The sequence below is a fragment of the Poeciliopsis prolifica genome, unplaced genomic scaffold, assembly GCF_027474105.1.
Source record: "Poeciliopsis prolifica strain line A6 unplaced genomic scaffold, Auburn_PproV2 SCAFFOLD034, whole genome shotgun sequence".
NCBI classification, from domain to species: Eukaryota; Metazoa; Chordata; class Actinopteri; order Cyprinodontiformes; family Poeciliidae; genus Poeciliopsis; species Poeciliopsis prolifica.
This window is the reverse complement of record NW_026562409.1, coordinates 351,501-370,140: the sequence shown is the minus strand read 5'-3', so window position 1 is coordinate 370,140 and position 18,640 is coordinate 351,501. Positions and strand designations below refer to the sequence as shown.

At 49.2% G+C, this 18,640-nt stretch overlaps 2 protein-coding genes across 2 annotated transcripts; one reads left to right on the top strand and one right to left on the bottom strand.

Annotated features, from left to right (window-relative positions):
• Window positions 1-5,304: 5,304 nt before the first annotated feature.
• On the bottom strand, window positions 5,305-14,070 carry LOC129373788 (trafficking regulator of GLUT4 1). Its single transcript, XM_055051875.1, has 5 exons — window positions 13,916-14,070; window positions 11,582-11,843; window positions 9,445-9,734; window positions 9,197-9,329; window positions 5,305-9,090 (listed from the first exon to the last, which is right to left on the bottom strand). The coding sequence occupies exons 2-5, from the start codon at window positions 11,790-11,792 to the stop codon at window positions 9,074-9,076; spliced, it is 651 nt and encodes a 216-aa protein (XP_054907850.1). The 5' UTR covers window positions 11,793-11,843; window positions 13,916-14,070; the 3' UTR covers window positions 5,305-9,073.
• A 1,310-nt stretch (window positions 14,071-15,380) lies between these two features.
• On the top strand, window positions 15,381-17,868 carry LOC129373977 (zinc finger protein 768-like). The gene is made up of 2 exons (XM_055052161.1): window positions 15,381-16,065; window positions 16,794-17,868. Exons 1-2 carry the CDS (start codon window positions 15,873-15,875, stop codon window positions 17,744-17,746), a joined length of 1,146 nt encoding a protein of 381 aa, XP_054908136.1. The 5' UTR covers window positions 15,381-15,872; the 3' UTR covers window positions 17,747-17,868.
• The last annotated feature ends 772 nt before the right edge of the window (window positions 17,869-18,640 follow it).

Here is an 18,640-nt window from a genome sequence, read left to right as displayed (position 1 = left end):
AGAGTAAATAAAAATAATCACAGAATGTCAAAAATGCAAGTGTAGCGTAGTTAATTCTGCGTTGTGTCTTTTTGGGGCAAGAACAGCCAAACAACAGCTGATGTGCAGATGACTTTAATGCACCTGCCTCCATTCAAATGGCAGAAAATAGTATCAATCAGAACAGTGTACTTTTCAGTCCCGCACAGCGCCTGTTCAACCATGAACAATACTATCTTCAGCACATGCACTTAGGATTTGTTAGCAATGTTTCATGTATAAAGCAGCTAGGTAACTGCTAACTACTGACTTCAACTTAACAAAGGTTAAGTTATACTACAATAACACAATACACATTATTTTACAAAAAAAAACTGTGGTACAACCACCACTTATTACACTAATACATTTATTAAACGAAACTTCATACCTACTCCCACGGAATCCGAACAGAAAGAGCGCGACGGAGAGTGTGGGAAAACCTTTCACAGCCCACAATGGTATGATCCACTAATTTATATTTTTAAACTCCAAACTCATACTAGAAATAATGATCCATGAACTAAATATGTTCAACAGTAACAATAATAATTCCCATTTCTATTTACAACACACAAAAGTTAAATAAAAATAATAATTTGGAGACAGGAAGTTACCCGCTGGATTACAATGGATCTGTCGTCCTTTCAAAATAAAGCTGCCGGTGCTCAGAATTTCCTATCGGAATACCTTCTCACTTAACAATCTAGTGTAATAACATCACACTGCTACACAAGACAAATTTTAAATGAAGATATTAACATGTTGGAATAAAGATTGGGCTTTTATGATGTAAAATGATTTCATTCTAAATGGAGGACATTTTCAGAAAGCAGCATTTGTGAATCAAACTTTGGATTAAATGTATGATAATTTAACTCTCCATCCCTGTTAGACCAAAATTTATCATATGGAAACGACAGATTTATTATACCTTTGAAAACTTTCTAAAAACATTCATAAAAAGTCACAATTTAAAAAATGTTAGCCTTAAAATTTCAGTCACAAAATGCAGGAATTGATATTTAACTTTTATCTGCATAAAACAGATGGTTTTATGGGTAAAAACCGTGTCTCTATTAGTCCAATAGACTGATAAATTGATTATTAGAACATTTGAATGAGTATTTTAATAAACTGATTGGAAATATGGCACAGTTAATAAATCAGTTTTCAAAAGTCCAGAGTGGAAATAAATAGTTTTGCTGAACGTGAGCGATGACTTTGAAAACAAATATCTCCAGCAGAAATATCCTGACCCTTGACCCCTGATGTGACTTTGAACCCACATTCATGGGGGGCTGAGCTTTGGACCGGGCCAGAATCTGCTGCTTGGTTCTGCTGTTTCTCCAACTTCCTGCTTCAGCCTCACCTGGACAGGAAACGTTTCCTCAGCCTGATGTCCATTGGACGGTTCCAGAATGACCGCCAGGAGGCGCTGCGGCGCCCGGATGATACTGATGATGATGATGGTGGTTCTGTTTGAAACAGAACTTAAAAACGTTTATTAATCCCTAAATATGACAAAATCTACCTGGATTATTTTTCACATTTCATCTGAAGGATTAATTCTCATATAAAATGTTTATTAGTTTATAAATGATTCTGGTTTCTGTTTTTCTGCTGAATTTGCAAAATGAATTTATTCCCTCAAGTCTTTACAGCAGGTGTGTCAAACTCATTTTCGTTTTGGCCCAATCAAGATCATGAAGGCTCTTAAAGGGCCGGTTGTACTAGAATGTGTTGATAAAGTCTGTTCACAAACCGTTAATATGTCAATGAATTCTTAAAATTACATAATATTATTGACGATCTTTTCAGTCCTTTCAGGAACTAATAATAAATGTGACTGTTTATTTACTCGCTGTATAAATCATGCACTATAATCATACATCAACTAAATTCTCAAGAAACTGGAGGGATTGATTGATACAAATTGGTAGTAAACAGATAAAAACTGCATTGATATGATTGATAATATAATATTTAATCACACTTAGTGTTTAGTCTAGTCTGTGGAGGGCCACATAAAAAGCTACGGCGGGCCGGATTTGGCCCCCGGGCCTTGAGTTTGACACATGTGCTTTATGAGCTGATAGTTCTGGGCGAACCCGTCCCATCATCAGAACCGGACGGACGGTTCGGTTCTAACTCAGCTCTTCGATCCGCTAACTGGATCAGAACCAGCCTCTCTGGTTCTGACTCCTGGTTCCGAGGATTCGGTTGAAAATCGGTTCTCCATGCCTACTTCAAGGACTGTAGGAAAACTGACCACAAAAACTTCCAGCTGAGCGGCTGTGATGCAGCGTAGCTCCGCCCCCTCCTGACTCGGCGCCACCGGAAGTTCTGAGCGTTTTGGTTCACATCACTTCCTGTGTCCATGTTGCACTTCATGATGCTTCTCTGCAGTGGATTGAAACGATTCCAGTTATTAAAATTGTAGTTTCCATTTTATTAAAGTCACTGAATATTGAAGTCTGAAGCCAAATACTGAGTTTGAATCCAGACATTGAAATAAATATGTGAAATACTCTTGGTTCTGGTTCTGTTGGTTCTGGTTCTGTTGGGTCTGGTTCTGTTGGTTCTGGTTCTATTGGGTCTGGTTCTGTTGGTTCTGGTTCTGTTGGTTCTGGTTCTGTTGGTTCTGGTTCTGTTGGTTCTGGTTCTGATGGGTCTGGTTCTGTTGGGTCTGGTTCTGTTGGTTCTGGTTCTGTTGGTTCTGGTTCTGTTGGTTCTGGTTCTGTTGAATTGATTCTTTCAGATTTTAGGATTTGAGTGATGAAGCTCCTTCGTCCTCCTCTTCCTCCCTTGCCAGCGGTTGCCATAACAACAGCCTCTCTCGCCCCAGAAACTGATGTCTTCCGGATGTCTTCCTGTCCCCTGATGTCTTCCGGATGTCTTCCTGTCCCCTGATGTCTTCCTGATGTCTTCCTGTCTCCTGATGTCTTCCTGTCTCTTGATGTCTTCCTGTCCCCTGATGTCTTCCTGTCTCTTGATGTCTTCCGGATGTCTTCCTGTCTTCCTGATGTCTTCCTGTCTCTTGATGTCTTCCTGTCTCTTCCTGTCTTCCTGATGTCTTCGGTCTCTTGATGTCTTCCTGTCTCCTGATGTCTTCCGGATGTCTTCCTGATGTCTTCCTGTCTCTTGATGTCTTCCTGTCTCTTCCTGTCTTCCTGATGTCTTCCTGTCCCCTGATGTCTTCCTGTCCCCTGATGTCTTCCTGTCTCTTGATGTCTTCCTGTCTTCCTGATGTCTTCCTGTCTCCTGATGTCTTCCTGATGTCTTCCGGATGTCTTCCTGTCTCTTGATGTCTTCCTGTCTCTTGATGTCTTCCTGATGTCTTTCTGTCTCTTGATGTCTTCCTGTCTCTTGATGTCTTCCTGATGTCTTCCTGTCTCTTGATGTCTTCCTGATGTCTTCCTGTCTTCCTGATGTCTTCCTGTCTCCTGATGTCTTGTCTTCCGGATGTCTTCCTGTCTCTTCCTGTCTTCCTGATGTCTTCCGGATGTCTTCCTGTCTCTTTCTGTCTTCCTGATGTCTTCCTGTCTCCTGATGTCTTCCGGATGTCTTCCTGTCTCTTCCTGTCTTCCTGATGTCTTCCGGATGTCTTCCTGTCTCTTCCTGTCTTCCTGATGTCTTCCTGTCTCTTGATGTCTTCCTGTCTTCCTGATGTCTTCCGGATGTTCCTGTCTCTTGATGTCTTCCTGATGTCTTCCTGTCTCTTGATGTCTTCCTGATGTCTTCCTGTCTCCTGATGTCTTCCGGATGTCTTCCTGTCTCTTCCTGTCTTCCTGATGTCTTCCGGATGTCTTCCTGTCTCTTCCTGTCTTCCTGATGTCTTCCTGATGTCTTCCTGTCTCTTGATGTCTTCCTGTCTTCCTGATGTCTTCCGGATGTCTTCCTGTCTCTTCCTGTCTTCCTGATGTCTTCCTGTCTCCTGATGTCTTCCTGTCTCTTGATGTCTTCCTGTCTTCCTGATGTCTTCCGGATGTCTTCCTGTCTCTTCCTGTCTTCCTGATGTCTTCCTGTCTCTTCCTGTCTTCCTGATGTCTTCCTGTCTCCTGATGTCTTCCTGATGTCTTCCTGATGTCTTCCTGTCTCCTGATGTCTTCCGGATGTCTTCCTGTCTTCCTGATGTCTTCCTGATGTCTTCCGGATGTCTTCCTGTCTCTTCCTGTCTTCCTGATGTCTTCCGGATGTCTTCCTGTCTCTTCCTGTCTTCCTGATGTCTTCCTGTCTCCTGATGTCTTCCTGATGTCTTCCGGATGTCTTCCTGTCTCTTCCTGTCTTCCTGATGTCTTCCTGTCTTCCTGATGTCTTCCTGTCTCCTGATGTCTTCCGGATGTCTTCCTGTCCCCTGATGTCTTCCTGATGTCTTCCTGTCCCCTGATGTCTTCCTGATGTCTTCCGGATGTCTTCCTGTCCCCTGATGTCTTCCTGTCTCTTGATGTCTTCCTGTCTCTTGATGTCTTCCTGTCTTCCTGATGTCTTCCTGATGTCTTTCTGTCTCTTGATGTCTTCCTGTCTCTTGATGTCTTCCTGATGTCTTCCTGTCTCTTGGTTCCGTCTGAGACAGAAACAAACCAGATCTCCGTTCAGAGCCTGAGGTTCTTTACTGAAACCGGAGAATCTGCAACGTTTGGAAAAAAAACTATAAACTGAGGTGAAGATCAGAGGTTTTGATTAGGACAGATGAAGCTGATTTCAAATATTTATCCAGAAAACATTTCAAACAGTTCTGTAAGTTTATGATGTAAATGTGTGATGGTTGTGTTGGCTAAACACCAGGAGCCATTTGTCCTACTAGCGCTAGGATAGCATGTTAGCTTTGGTTGTATTTACCCAGAATGCCCTGCGATGTAGTCCACTTCCTGCTTTTGGAGTCTCCGGTCCGCCGGACCCAGGTGGAGGTTTGGAGAACCAGAGTTAGATTAGCATTCACATGTCACCAACCGAACAGGACTTTGACTAGGCAAACGGACTGGAGTCGGCCGTAAGCTCCGCCTCCTTCCCACATTCTTCTCAGTTTGTTATCAACATCGGGTATGAATTTTATATGAGCAGGTTCATATTCAGAAACAAATGATTTCTCTGGCCTTTTTGTTCCCATGTGCTGACCAGCTGTCCTCTGATTGGATGGTTGAAACCATCAACTTCCAATCAGATTGAGGTCAATCTGATTGATTGTTTCATGTTATTCTCTTCAGATTTCTGTTATTATTGGACATTAATAATAACAATCTGAGCTGATAGAAAAGATGTTAATAAATGATTCGGTTTCTGATGAACGAGGCAGAAGGATTTATTCTCCTCAGACGTCATCAGAGTGAAGACATCAGCACCATTCACTCATTCATCCATCAGTTTAAGGCATGCAGAGACTCGGACAGCGTCGGTGATGGAGCTTCATGCTGGAACTGAAAGCAGAAGATTAAATACAAAAAGGATAGAAATACTGAAATACAGATTCAACTCAAACAGGATCGATTCAGCATCAATCGACAGAAATGAAAAGTCCTTCAGCAGGTTTGGACCTTTAGTTCAGATTCGAAACAGAACTTTTAGTTTCACTCAGCTCAGCATCGCCTGTCGGTTCATTTCAACCCCCCACATTTTTCCACTGGATTAGTTTGTTGTGGTTGGAGTCCATCAGGTTTCAGAACCAGGACTGACTGCAGAACTCTAACAGAGTCAGTCAGACTCTGGGCAAGTTACCAACCAATCAGAGCCAAAGCTTATTAGCAATGGCCTAGTTCAAGGCCAAACTGTTTTGAGACCTTACCAAATGATAACTGACAGACGGCAGGCTAGTTAAAAAGTTACAGAGAAATCCGACTCTTGGTTCCTAAAAGATTATCCTGGACTTTTCATTCCCCAGAAATAAAAACATCTAATGGAAGAAACTTTTCTGTTAAAATAAAAACAGTTTCTCTATTTACACATCTTGTGCCAGCAGATAGGAGGTGTTCATGTTACAGTCACAATGTTAGCTTAATGTTAGCACAATGTTAGCTTAATGTTAGCTTAATGTTAGCACAATGTTAGCTTAATGTTAGCTTAATGTTAGCACAATGTTAGCTTAATGTCAGCTTAATGTTAGCACAATGTTAGCTTCATGTTAGCTTAATGTTAGCACAATGTTAGCTTAATGTCAGCTTAATGTTAGCACAATGTTAGCTTCATGTTAGCTTAATGTTAGCCCAATGCTAGCTTAATGTCAGCTTAATGTTAGCTTAATGTTAGCACAAAGTTAGCATACAAGCAGCAAAGAGAAGCACAAGAGTTCCAACAGTCAGGTTCCAAAATGAGGAACCAAAACAGAACCCAGAACCCAAAGCGTTCACACCGAGGCCACTTCACTTTCTACATCTCACTTGCATAATGTGGTTAATAAAGAGGCATGCTACAATCAGAACCGGAGGGGAGCGGGTCGAGCCATGAACAAGGAGACTGGAGACGTCCAAATGTGACATGATGGTTCTGATCATCTTCAGATTGGACCAACAGTAGGTTCTGGTCTAATGGACCAAACCTGCAGGTTCCTGGGAAGGAGCAAAGAAACCAGAAGAGCCTGAGCTCAACCATCTGCAGGACAGAGTTTCCTCTGCTGCTGAGCGAAGGTTCAGCTGAAGGTGAAAACGTTCAGGAATAAGTGTAAACATGCACAGCTGATACGAGATTCTGGTTCTGTTACAGCGAAGTTCATCTGGGTTTAGTCCAAACAGGAGTCCATTAGCAATGTGGCAACGTTGGTGTGCAAGAACAATTTACAGTGAATAACATGAATCCAGTCACAGTAGTGATCATGCAGAATTATTAAATGAAGAGATTTTTCTTCAGAGTTTGGCACCAGAAGCCTTGCAGGGCTGCAGCATCATCAGAACCTTTCAGAAGAACCGCTAACAGCTGCCGACCCTGGAGGGAGCAGAAAAACTGAAGATGTGCCTTCAGGACCCAAACGTCCAGCGTTCAGCCACCGTTCCTGTCCGTTCAGTGGCCAGTGGTCGGCACCGATAGCTAACATGTTTGTAGTGCTAATGCTAAACGTTAGCGCAGCTAAAGCATGTCAGTGTGTCAAGTTTAGAAAACCGCTAAAGTGCAAAACAAAGAATTAGCTCTGCTATTAGCACATTAGTATACATGTTCCCTCCTCCGATATGAACTTCCTGTTTCAGGTCCAGAAACTCCAGGACTCTTCATGACCAGTTTTTATAGAAATGATTTGAATTAAAAATCCTCATAAAGTGTAACTAGTGATTCATTTTTCCACCTGTAAAATAAACTTTAAACTTTTAATTGGGAGTTGGAGCCGAATAAACAGAAACTTAACATTTTATTTAATTTCTTTTACTAAATTGTGATGCAAACGGAAATGAAAACCACAAAGGACGGGTTTGGACTGAGCAGCAGGTTTCCTGGACAACAGGCCGGGTTCTGGTCCAGCTCAGGGTTTCTGAGATGAGCTGAAGCTCAGAGACCGACTGCTTCCCCCAAGAGGAAAATCCGATCCACTCTGGTCAGAGCCAGAGGTGCCGAGTAAACGTAACCTTAGCTCCCGAGTGAATAGAAATCCCGGGAATGACTGGGAATAATGTGATGCGAGGCATCGGTTCAGGTCCAGTAAGCGGAGGCGCTGCGGTCAGATCAGACAGGATCATTAAGAGTGTCTGAGGGGCTGACCCGGGATCGGTCTCAGAGGTCGACCTTCACCAGTCATTCGGAAGTGAACCTGACGTCAGGACACCAGGCCTTCTCGGCTTCATCTGACATCTGCTGCTTTCGCAGGATTCAATCAAACTTTCCAGCTGAACTTTTCTGATGACTGATGAAGAGCCTTCCTCTTCCTCTCACCTATAAGAGCAGGTCTAGTCGCTGCAGGATTTCTTCCAGATCCAGACGGTAAATCTAGTCGATCCACAGCAGAGCCAGTCCTCCTGGTCCAGTTCCTGCATGTTTAGTTCTCTTCCTGCTTCAACATCCTGGCATGACAAAGTTCTGCTGAAGAACCATCCAGGTGTGTTGGACCAGGGGAAGAGCTTACAGGGCGCCGGCCCCAGAGGACTGACCTGGGACACCCTGGTCCTCCTGGCTGTGGCCACGGAGGCCTGGAACCTGCAGCTGGAGGCGTCCAGGTCAGAGGAACCTGCAGCTCCTCTAAGGATCCCTCAGACTTCATCCTAACTGCTTACTGAAGCGGGAAGGTTTTTCTCAGGTGTGTGTGATTATGAACGATCTGCAGCTGCGTGGCGGCGGCGCATTGACTGCTCAGCTTTGATGAAGTATGTGGGAAGGCGGAGTCTAACTCTGCCTGATGAAGTCTAGAACTGAATCATGAGTCGGCTCTGGACGCAGTGGCTGAAGAAAACTGACGTTTGGGTCACAGGAACGTGGAAAAGTTTGTTCCCCATGACCTTGTTGTCCGTTTCTTTCCCGCCTTCATAGTGAAAATCTTGATTCATCCCCAGTTCAAAGTTTCAGAGCAGCAGCATCTCCCAGTTTTACAACAGCTTAGACCATTTTAGCATCAGAACATGAGGTCCAGCAGGTCCAGCAGGTCCAACAGGTCCAGCAGGTCCAGCAGGTCCAACAGGTCCAACAGGTCCAGCAGGTCCAGCAGGTCCAGCAGGTCCAACAGGTCCAACAGGTCCAACAGGTCCAGCAGGTCCAGCAGGTCCAGCAGGTCCAACAGGTCCAACAGGTCCAGCAGGTCCAGCAGGTCCAGCAGGTCCAGCAGGTCCAACAGGTCCAGCAGGTCCAGCAGGTCCAGCAGGTCCAGATTCAACACCAACAATCCCTCTTCCACAGAGACAAACGTCTGATTCCAGGGCGGAGGGACCGAAGCAGAGCGTCCGTCTGTTGTCAGCATTGGGACAGAGTTGGCTGGTTGTGTGGAGGTAGAGTATCAGGCAGATCATGCTCATCGTCGTGCAGAAATAAAACCACAAGCTGGAACAGAAGTACGATAGGTTTTCCATCTGGTGAAGGTGGATGGGAACGATAGTGCTTCAGAGACAAGACAGCGCCACGTTGGTCTGCATCTGGTCCTGAAGACACATCAGGATTTTAAGATCCCTGCAAAAATGAACAGAAGAGCTGATGTTGATGCTACCAGAGGGAGTTTGGGTTGGTTCTGGGCAGAAAGGAGGCTCACTGTGGGAAGGTGAGGTTCCATACTTACGTCCCCAGTTGAAGGCGATGGCTGCAGCGATGATGGCGATTCCCCCTAAAATGGAGACGACGGACAGCACCAAGGCGTTGCGACCCAAACGGCGGGCTCCGTCCACGTTGCCCTGCTGCAGACTGTTCCGAGACTGAAGGGAAACATGAACCAGGTTCACAGAAGAACCGATATGACCAACTGTCTGCAAAGCATGTTTGGCTGGGAACCCTGGGATTCATCAGCACTTCCTTTGGGAAAAGTCTTACCATCACGGAGAACGTGAGGGCGACGATGTTGATGGGCACCAAGGGGCAGAAGCAGGACAGGATGGCCAGGATCAGGTAGTCTCTGGGTTTCGATCCGTCCCCAGTGACCTCTGTGATGGCACTGGGCTGGCGGGTGAGCGAGGGCCTCGGTGAGCCCGCCGCCAACGAGCCGGACCGGCTGCCCAAGCAAGGCCGGCCATTAATGTGGCTGCCTGGCTTAGGGTGAAACTTGGGCGACACAGAGGACACTGTGGGCGATGTTTCAGCCATGACAGGAGCAACGCCGTTACCTGGAGGGCAACAGACCAGCACAGAACCCTGAGACTCATGAATAAACCGTTAAAACACAGGAAAACAAGCCTGAGAGGCCGGCCACCACCGCCACCCACGTCACCGCCACCAACGCCACCGCCACCAACGCCACCGCCACCAACGCCACCCACGTCACCCACGCCACCGCCACCCACGCCACCGCCACCAACGCCACCGCCACCAACGCCACCGCCACCAACGCCACCCACGTCACCCACGCCACCGCCACCCACGTCACCGCCACCAACGTCACCGCCACCAACGCCACCGCCACCCACGTCACCGCCACCAACGCCACCGCCACCAACGCCACCGCCACCACCGTCACCGCCACCAACGCCACCGCCACCAACGCCACCGCCACCAACGCCACCGCCACCAACGCCACCGCCACCAACGCCACCGCCACCAACGCCACCAACGTCACCGCCACCAACGTCACCGCCACCCACGTCACCGCCACCAACGCCACCGCCACCAACGCCACCGCCACCAACGCCACCGCCACCCACGTCACCGCCACCAACGTCACCGCCACCAACGTCACCGCCACCAACGCCACCGCCACCAACGCCACCGCTACCAACACCACCGCCACCAACGTCACCGCCACCAACGTCACCGCCACCAACGTCACCGCCACCAACGCCACCGCCACCAACGCCACCGCCACCAACGCCACCGCCACCAACGCCACCGCCACCAACGCCACCGCCACCAACGTCACCGCCACCAACGTCACCGCCACCAACGTCACCCAGGTCACCCACGTCTCCGCCACCAACGCCACCGCCACCAACGCCACCGCCACCAACGCCACCGCTACCAACGCCACCGCCACCAACGTCACCGCCACCAACGTCACCGCCACCAACGTCACCCACGTCACCCACGCCACCGCCACCAACGCCACCGCTACCAACGCCACCGCCACCAACGTCACCGCCACCAACGCCACCGCCACCAACGCCACCGCCACCAACGCCACCGCCACCAACGTCACCGCCACCAACGCCACCGCCACCAACGTCACCGCCACCAACGCCACCGCCACCAACGTCACCGCCACCAACGCCACCGCCACCAACGCCACCGCCACCAACGCCACCGCCACCAACGCCACCGCCACCAACGCCACCCAGGTCACCCACGTCTCCGCCACCAACGCCACCCAGGTCACCCACGTCACCGCCACCAACGCCACCGCCACCAACGCCACCGCCACCAACGTCACCGCCACCAACGCCACCGCCACCAACGTCACCGCCACCAACGCCACCGCCACCAACGCCACCGCCACCAACGCCACCGCCACCAACGCCACCGCCACCAACGCCACCCACGTCACCCACGTCACCGCCACCAACGCCACCGCCACCAACGCCACCCACGTCACCCACGCCACCGCCACCCACGTCACCGCCACCAACGCCACCGCCACCCACGCCACCGCCACCCACGTCACCGCCACCAACGCCACCGCCACCAACGTCACCGCCACCAACGCCACCGCCACCAACGCCACCGCCACCAACGCCACCGCCACCAACGCCACCGCCACCAACGTCACCCACGTCACCGCCACCCACGTCACCGCCACCAACGCCACCAACACCACCGCCACCAACGCCACCGCCACCAACGTCACTGCCACCAACGTCTCCGCCACCAACGTCACTGCCACCAACGTCTCCGCCACCAACGCCACCGCCACCCACGTTAGCTGCCCGTCTCGTCCCTCTAACGTCTGACTGATAAACTCAGCAAAGCGTCTCAGTCTGAGGTTTTATTTTCACCAGCAGCTTATGATGAGAAATGAACTTACTGGTCTCTGTGATCTCACTGATTACTGTCAGGTGGTCGACTGATTTCTCTCTTTCGATTGGCCGGTCATCTGGAGCATCTGAGATCTGCTGCTCTTCAGTGGCCGGCTGAGGGCCGGCGGCCTCTCCGTCTGGCTGTGAGCTGGTTGGCTCCTCCGGCTGCTGCTGGGCCGCCATGCGGGTTTCTGGGGTGCCACTGGGACTGGTGGCCATGGAACAGGTCAAGCAGCGGTCTGCTGAGGAGGATCTGAAGGCAGGATTGATCTGGAAAGGATTGAAGGAGTCAGTCAAATGTAAAGCTTTGGGATAGAACTAATGGACACAAACAGGAGATGAGTGAAACGGATTTATTTACTGTTAGCAGGGCTGCCATTGGTAGAAAAAGCAGAAAGTATGTTTCATAGCAACAACATTAATTATAGATTGAAAAATGGAGGCAGAAGCAAATTACAGCAAAACAGGAGGAGAAAAATCTCAGCGGCTCTCCGGGCCGACGCTGCTCTGTTGATCTCTGCTGAATCAGAAATAACATCAATCTGTGCAGTTTGCTCCTTTAATCTGAAATGAAGCCATAATTAGGATAACCCCAGATGAACTCAGCTGTAATTATGTGACCACTAGGGGGCAGTCTTAGCGTGTTGGAGTGTTTTTCTGAGCAGTTGCTGCTTTGACAGAAAACGCACCCGGTCCTGATGCAGCACAACGCTGTGACTTCCACACCAGTGATCCCAGTAGACACTCACCAGTCAGAATGGGGAGCATGACTCTGACCTCACTGTAAAAAAATTCAAGTTGTTTCCTCCTCTGGTTGCTGAAGAACCAGCGACGTGATGTCACCACATCGTGATGTCACCACATCGTGATGTCACCACATCGTGATGTCACCACATCGTGATGTCACCACATCGTGATGTCACCACATCGTGATCTCACCACGCTGCCATGACGGCGTCACTCGGGAATGAATAAATGAGGTTTCTGACCTAAACTCTGCACAGTTTCATGTGTTGGAGCCACTTATTCTTCATTTCTTCAACAATTTGAATGTTGTTAGTTTATTCTTAGTTCATTTTCTTTTCTTGTTATTATTATTAACAGATGTTATTTGTAGGTTAACTGTTGATTTTATTTATTTTGTTTGATAAATCTTGTTTCTTTTTCTCAGGAAGACAGGAAGTACTGGAGGTCCATAAGTATAGGGACTGGTACCGGACCAGCATGGACTGGTATCAGGAAAACCATAAAAAGTTTGAACTTTGCTATGTGCTGCCAAACATAAAGAACTTTCATTATTTCACCCACTGGAGCTGCAGCTGAAGTAAATGTGAGGATTTGATTTTTATGACCCTTTATTGATTTTAGGATTTTCCATCCTGACACTCAGCGGTCCAGAAAAACCAGTGGCCTGCCGGCGGCCCGGTTGGTGCCAGAACCGACTCCCACAACAATTAACCTACTGGATCTGTTCAGCTTCGGACCGAGGATTAAAGTACTGGACTTATCTGAACCGAGGGAGATGAACAGAACTGGTGTCTGGACCAGCAGAGAAATGGACCGGAGCCGGTTCTGTTTGGTCTGAATCAATAAGCTGGGGTCAAAGGTTACCACTGTGGTCCATTTGGGAGTTAAAACTGGACCGGTTCTGGGTGTGAATAGCTGTGGTTTGAGTCGGACCCGGCCTCTGCTGACCCGGCCCGGTCCAATCCCGTTAGCAGGTTTTTCTTTCCATCAGCAGGGAGATGCTAGCAAAAAGTTAGCATAACTTCCTGAAGTGTTTCAGAAAAATTCATGAAAAAGAAAAGAAAAACTTTGGACACCCCCAACAGTTGCCCCCCTGGGCGGCTGCCCTAAACCTGCAGACAGAAACCAGATCCAGAGTTCAGACTGAGAAACAATCTGCAGTTAAACTTTATATTCACATATTTGAAAATAGAAAAAAATATTTTCTACTGAATCAGAATTGTTGCATTTGATTTTGTTGTTTCAACAGGAGAATAAAATATTGAAATATTAAGATAGAAATAAAAAGTCTCAATACATTTATCTCCAGGTTCCAGCAGGCCCAACTGGACCGGCGCCAGACCGCCGGCCGCTTGCAGCACGTTCTAGAACCCGCCCAGAACCGAGCAATGAGGTCCAGTTCGAACTGAACGGAACCAGCGGAACCGGAGGAGAGCAGCTGAGCTCCGGGCCAGTATTTGATAAGAGAGTCGGAACCTTTCAGGCGTTCAGCCGCCGAGAGCCGCAGGCTGAGACAAAGGCGTGACACGCCCACCCAGAACCAGCAGAACCGGGACCGGGACCAGCCGCAGGTTCTCTCACCTCTAAAGGCTCACCTGGTTCACTGCACAGCCAGCAGCCGGCTGAAGCTCACTGTGGCTCTGCAGGGGGTCCAGAGGGTCCGGCAGGTTCGGCTCCAGTAGCGGGTTTGGAAAATAAAGTAAATGTGGAGAAAAGCAGCAGGACGGAGGATTTGAGCTCCTGTCGGGTTTCTGACGATGCAGAGAATCTGCAGCAGATCAGCACTGCAGGGGGCAGAGAGAGAGAGAGAGAGAGAGAGAGAGAGAGAGAGAGAGAGAGAGCGAGAGAGAGAGAGAGAGAGAGAGAGAGAGTGTGTGTGTGTGTGTGTGTGTACAGTAGCTGCTTTCTTATTCTCTGAGTATCAAGTTTACCCAAATATATGATGGAAAGACCTTTCAAAATAAAAGCCTGTGAGGTCCCTGTTCTTCATCAGAGTCTTCCTCAGCCTGTCCACTGTCCCTCATGTCCTCCACGTCTCTAAGTCCAGTTTGAGTCGAACCTGAGACTGGTGGAGGTTATGGGTCGGTTTAGGTCAGCAGAATGGCCTAGTCAAAGCTGATGTTCTCCATCAGAGGAGGTTCTCTAGAGTTCTGAGCCAATAAAGCACACCACACTTTTCAGATTGTTGTTTTAACTTTTCAAAGTTTTCAAAGTTATTTTATTCCCTCCAAGTTCTGCCCTCTGGACTCGAGGTCCCCGGGAAACGCACTGGAGATCAGTGTTGGACCGGACCGGACCGGACCGGAGCGGTTCAGAACAAGCCCGACAGACTTCCGAACCAATGACCAGCCAGTGACGTTCTTGCGGTCCAGTTTTTCTCCATCCGGAAGCTCCGGGTCGGTCTGGACTTCCAGAACCCCGACCCAACTTCACATAGTTTGTCTGGATCCATTAAATGCCTGGAGAACTGAGGCCGAGTCGGGACCGAACCGAACCGGGGCGGGTTGAGGTTCCAACGGTACCATGAAGCAGTTTGACTCTGAGCTCTGATCAGCCTGGGCTCTTATTTTGGTATTCTACAGGAAGCGGTGATCGTGGTCATAGTAAACCGTCACCGCCTCCCAGCGGCCGCTGGGGGAACTGACACGGAGAGCAAACTAACTAACTAACTAACTAACTAACTAACTAACTAACTAACTAACTAACTAACTAACTAACTAACTAACTAACTAACTAACTAACTAACTAACTAACTAACAACTCCATTTTATTTTTGTTTAATGAGAACAAATCCCAAATATATATGAATATATTTTTGTCGTAGTTCTTTCTTCATCTCATGCTTTACATGTGTTTCATATCTTTTAATATAATTTATTTCTCAGTAACCTTTTTAACTTATATGGAAAAGTTTTGATTCGAGTGAAAACGTAAGAATGTTGAAATGATTTTAATTTGAAGGTTCATAGAAAAGTCCGTTTTTATTTGATGGAGTCAAAGGAGGAAATCAGGCTGCAGGTTTTTATTTGTCTCCAGAAACAACCGGAAACATTTCGATGATAGAGATGCAGGTCATTGCCATAGCAACACACATTTTTCCTATGGGACTTGGTTTTAATAATATGACTGGAAGACTGGGAGGGTTAGAGTGAAAAGTTCTGCAGATCCAGAACCAGTTTGGATCGCCCTCCAGTCAGACGTCCCGACTGGGTCCAACTCACTGAGTGAGAGCCCACAGCACCATGCTGCCACCACCACGCCAGGCTCCTCCCCCATCATGGCAGCAGCAACTGTACCAGTGAACTGGTTTCACTGGGCCGTCTCACAGGAGGTCCAATTCATGGGGGGCTGACCTTTCGCGGTTCCGGGTTGTTCCTGAACACCGAACCAGTTTCCTCTTTTCTGGATCTCCTCCTCGGTTCTGAACACAATCTGATTCTCAGCGAAGCTGGACTCTTAGACGGAGTCTTATTTTGAAGGCTCACCGAGCCGCTTCCTGTTTGCTCGGTAACATTCGGTTCGGGTTCGGCTGTCGGTGTTTTCAGGATCAAAATGACCAAACTGCAGCTGCTCAGCGCCTACCTGACGGAGCGGCTCACCGCCGTGGTGAAGGAGGTTCTGGACGTGGTGGAGGACACGGTGGCCCAGTACCGGGAGGAGACGGCCAGAACCCGGCGGGAGAACGAGAGCCTGCGGAGGCAGCTGCGGGACATCCTGCTGCTGGAGGCCGAGACCGAGTGGCTGAGTGAGGGTCGTTCCAAACCCCGCCGGAAAATCTCTGGTTTTAAAACTTACTGCCGATTTTAAGGTTAAATATTGACCAAATCACATTTTTAAAACTTATTCCGGGCAGACCAGAACCGCGTTTAATATTCGGCTTCAGCTTAAAGAATCATTTCTGTCGATATATTGAAACAAAAGGGACTTTTTCAGGTTTTGATCGCCACTTCCTCTTCCCCTGAAGCCTGATGGAGAATCAGCTGATTGTGACTTTCATTAGAAACTAGCAAACTGTCCTTTTGGAAATCACCCCGAGTTATTGTATAATTGATGTTGGATCTAAACGAGTCCCACTTAACACATTTATTAGTTTATGTAAACACAAAATGATCATTTTAGAAAAGCTTTAACGGACGTTCAGCCTGAGTCTATGAGCAGAATCATACAGATACAGCTCATTCAATGATTATATCATCGGAAGGTTCATTTCACTAACTCACTTCAAACACTGTTGAATGATTGATTGATTGATTCCCTCAGATCGACTTGAGGTTTCAGTTTGTTGATTCTGGCTCCCTGTATCAACAACATCTCCTTAACGCTCATCTTGGTTCTGTGGGCCCGAATCGGTGATGTTGTCTTCAGATCCAACAATCCCAGGTCCCGCCACTCGGAACCTGAGATTCCTGGTCTTGATGTTGTGACCGGTTGGCTTGTCTGCGATGAGGTGAACGGGTTCTGTTTCTGTTTCAGGGTCGACCCAGGCCGGTTTGGGTTTCGTACCTGCAGAGCAGCAGCCCAGTGACCTGAAACCCAGAGCCCTCTTAGAGGAGCCAGACTCCACCCTGACCCAGTCCAGGCCTCCTCCGGCCTCAGTCCAACTTCTGTCGGTTCCGAAAGATGCGCCATCAGCACCGACCCAGGTCCAGCCCACAGAACTCTGGGATCAGACACCAAAACCCGACCCGCTGCAGGAGGCGTTCCGGAGGACGTCTCCTCTCCCGGCTCTTCTGCGCCCGAATCCTCCCAGGATCCGGGCGGACGGACCGGCGCCCAGGGAGGAGCCACAGGCCCCGCCCACTGCACCGGTCAAAGCCGAACCCCACGAAGCAAGCAGAGAGAGTCCAGCTGAGTCGGTGAACGCTCACGTTGAGTCGGGCTTTGACTACACGTCTGAGGAGGAGCAGCTGCTGGCGGACCAGCAGGACGCCTCCAGAACCGGGCCGACCTCCCAGGAGACCCGGCCGCCTGAAGACGCCGCGGTCACAGCGCTCATCCCTGAGCTCGTCCAGCGCTGCCCCCGCTGCGGCGAGGCGTTCGGTCACAGCGCGGGGCTCCGCCTCCATCTGGAGCAGAAGAGGAAGACCTACGCCTGCGACTGGTGCTGCAAGTCCTTCGCCCAGTCGGCCGATCTGCGGCGCCACCTTCGCACGCACACGGGGGAGCGGCCGCACCGCTGCACCTTCTGCTCCAAGAGCTTCAGCCAGAGAGGAAACCTGCGGCGCCACCTGCGGATCCACACCGGCGAGCGTCCGTACAGCTGCCCGTTCTGCTGCCGCAGCTTCAGCGACGGAGACACCATGAAGAAGCACAAACGGACGCACTCCGGAGAGAAACCGTACCGCTGCGGACGCTGCGCCAAGACCTTCACCAGCGCCAGCGGCCTGCAGCTGCACCTCAGGAAGGACCTGTGCTACAGCGCCTGAACGGATTGGGCCTGGAGGAACCGCTCAGAACCTTCAGGAGCAGAACCTTCAGGAGCAGAACCTTCAGGAGCAGAACCTTTAGGAGCAGAACCTTCAGGAGCAGAACCTTCAGGAGCAGAACCTTCAGGAGCAGAACCTTCAGGAGCAGAACCTTCAGGAGCAGAACCTTTAGGAGCAGAACCTTCAGGAGCAGAACCTTTAGGAGCAGAACCTTTAGGAGCAGAACCTTTAGGAGCAGAACCTTCAGGAGCAGAACCTTTAGGAGCAGAACCTTTAGGAGCAGAACCTTCAGGAGCAGAACCTTCAGGAGCAGAACCTTCAGGAGCAGAACCTTCAGGAGCAGAACCTTCAGGAGCAGAACCTTTAGGAGCAGAACCTTTAGGAGCAGAACCTTCAGGAGCAGAACCTTCAGGAGCAGAACCTTCAGGAGCAGAACCTTTAGGAGCAGAACCTTCAGGAGCAGAACCTTCAGGAGCAGAACCTTCAGGAGCAGAACCTTTAGTAGCAGAACCTTTAGGAGCAGAACCTTTAGGAGCAGAACCTTTAGGAGCAGAACCTTCAGGAGCAGAACCTTTAGGAGCAGAACCTTTAGGAGCAGAACCTTTAGGAGCAGAACCTTTAGGAGCAGAACCTTCAGGAGCAGAACCTTCAGGAGCAGAACCTTCAGGAGCAGAACCTTTAGTAGCAGAACCTTTAGGAGCAGAACCTTTAGGAGCAGAACCTTTAGTAGCAGAACCTTTAGGAGCATAACCTTTAGGAGCAGAACCTTTAGGAGCAGAACCTTCAGGAGCAGAACCTTCAGGAGCAGAACCTTTAGGAGCAGAACCTTCAGGAGCAGAACCTTTAGGAGCAGAACCTTTAGGAGCAGAACCTTCAGGAGCAGAACCTTTAGGA

What these genes read in the sequence shown, in the direction of transcription:
- LOC129373788 (XM_055051875.1), bottom strand. Translation starts at nt 11,792, where the DNA reads ATGGCCACCAGTCCCAGTGGCACCCCAGAAACCCGCATGGCGGCCCAG. An exon ending in CAGTGAGATCACAGAGACCA is followed by an intron (nt 9,735 to 11,581) that starts GTAAGTTCATTT and finishes GTTGCCCTCCAG; the next exon opens with GTAACGGCGTTGCTCCTGTC. An exon ending in CCCTCACGTTCTCCGTGATG is followed by an intron (nt 9,330 to 9,444) that starts GTAAGACTTTTC and finishes GTTTCCCTTCAG; the next exon opens with TCTCGGAACAGTCTGCAGCA.
- LOC129373977 (XM_055052161.1), top strand. Translation starts at nt 15,873, where the DNA reads ATGACCAAACTGCAGCTGCTCAGCGCCTACCTGACGGAGCGGCTCACC. An exon ending in GGCCGAGACCGAGTGGCTGA is followed by an intron (nt 16,066 to 16,793) that starts GTGAGGGTCGTT and finishes TTTCTGTTTCAG; the next exon opens with GGTCGACCCAGGCCGGTTTG.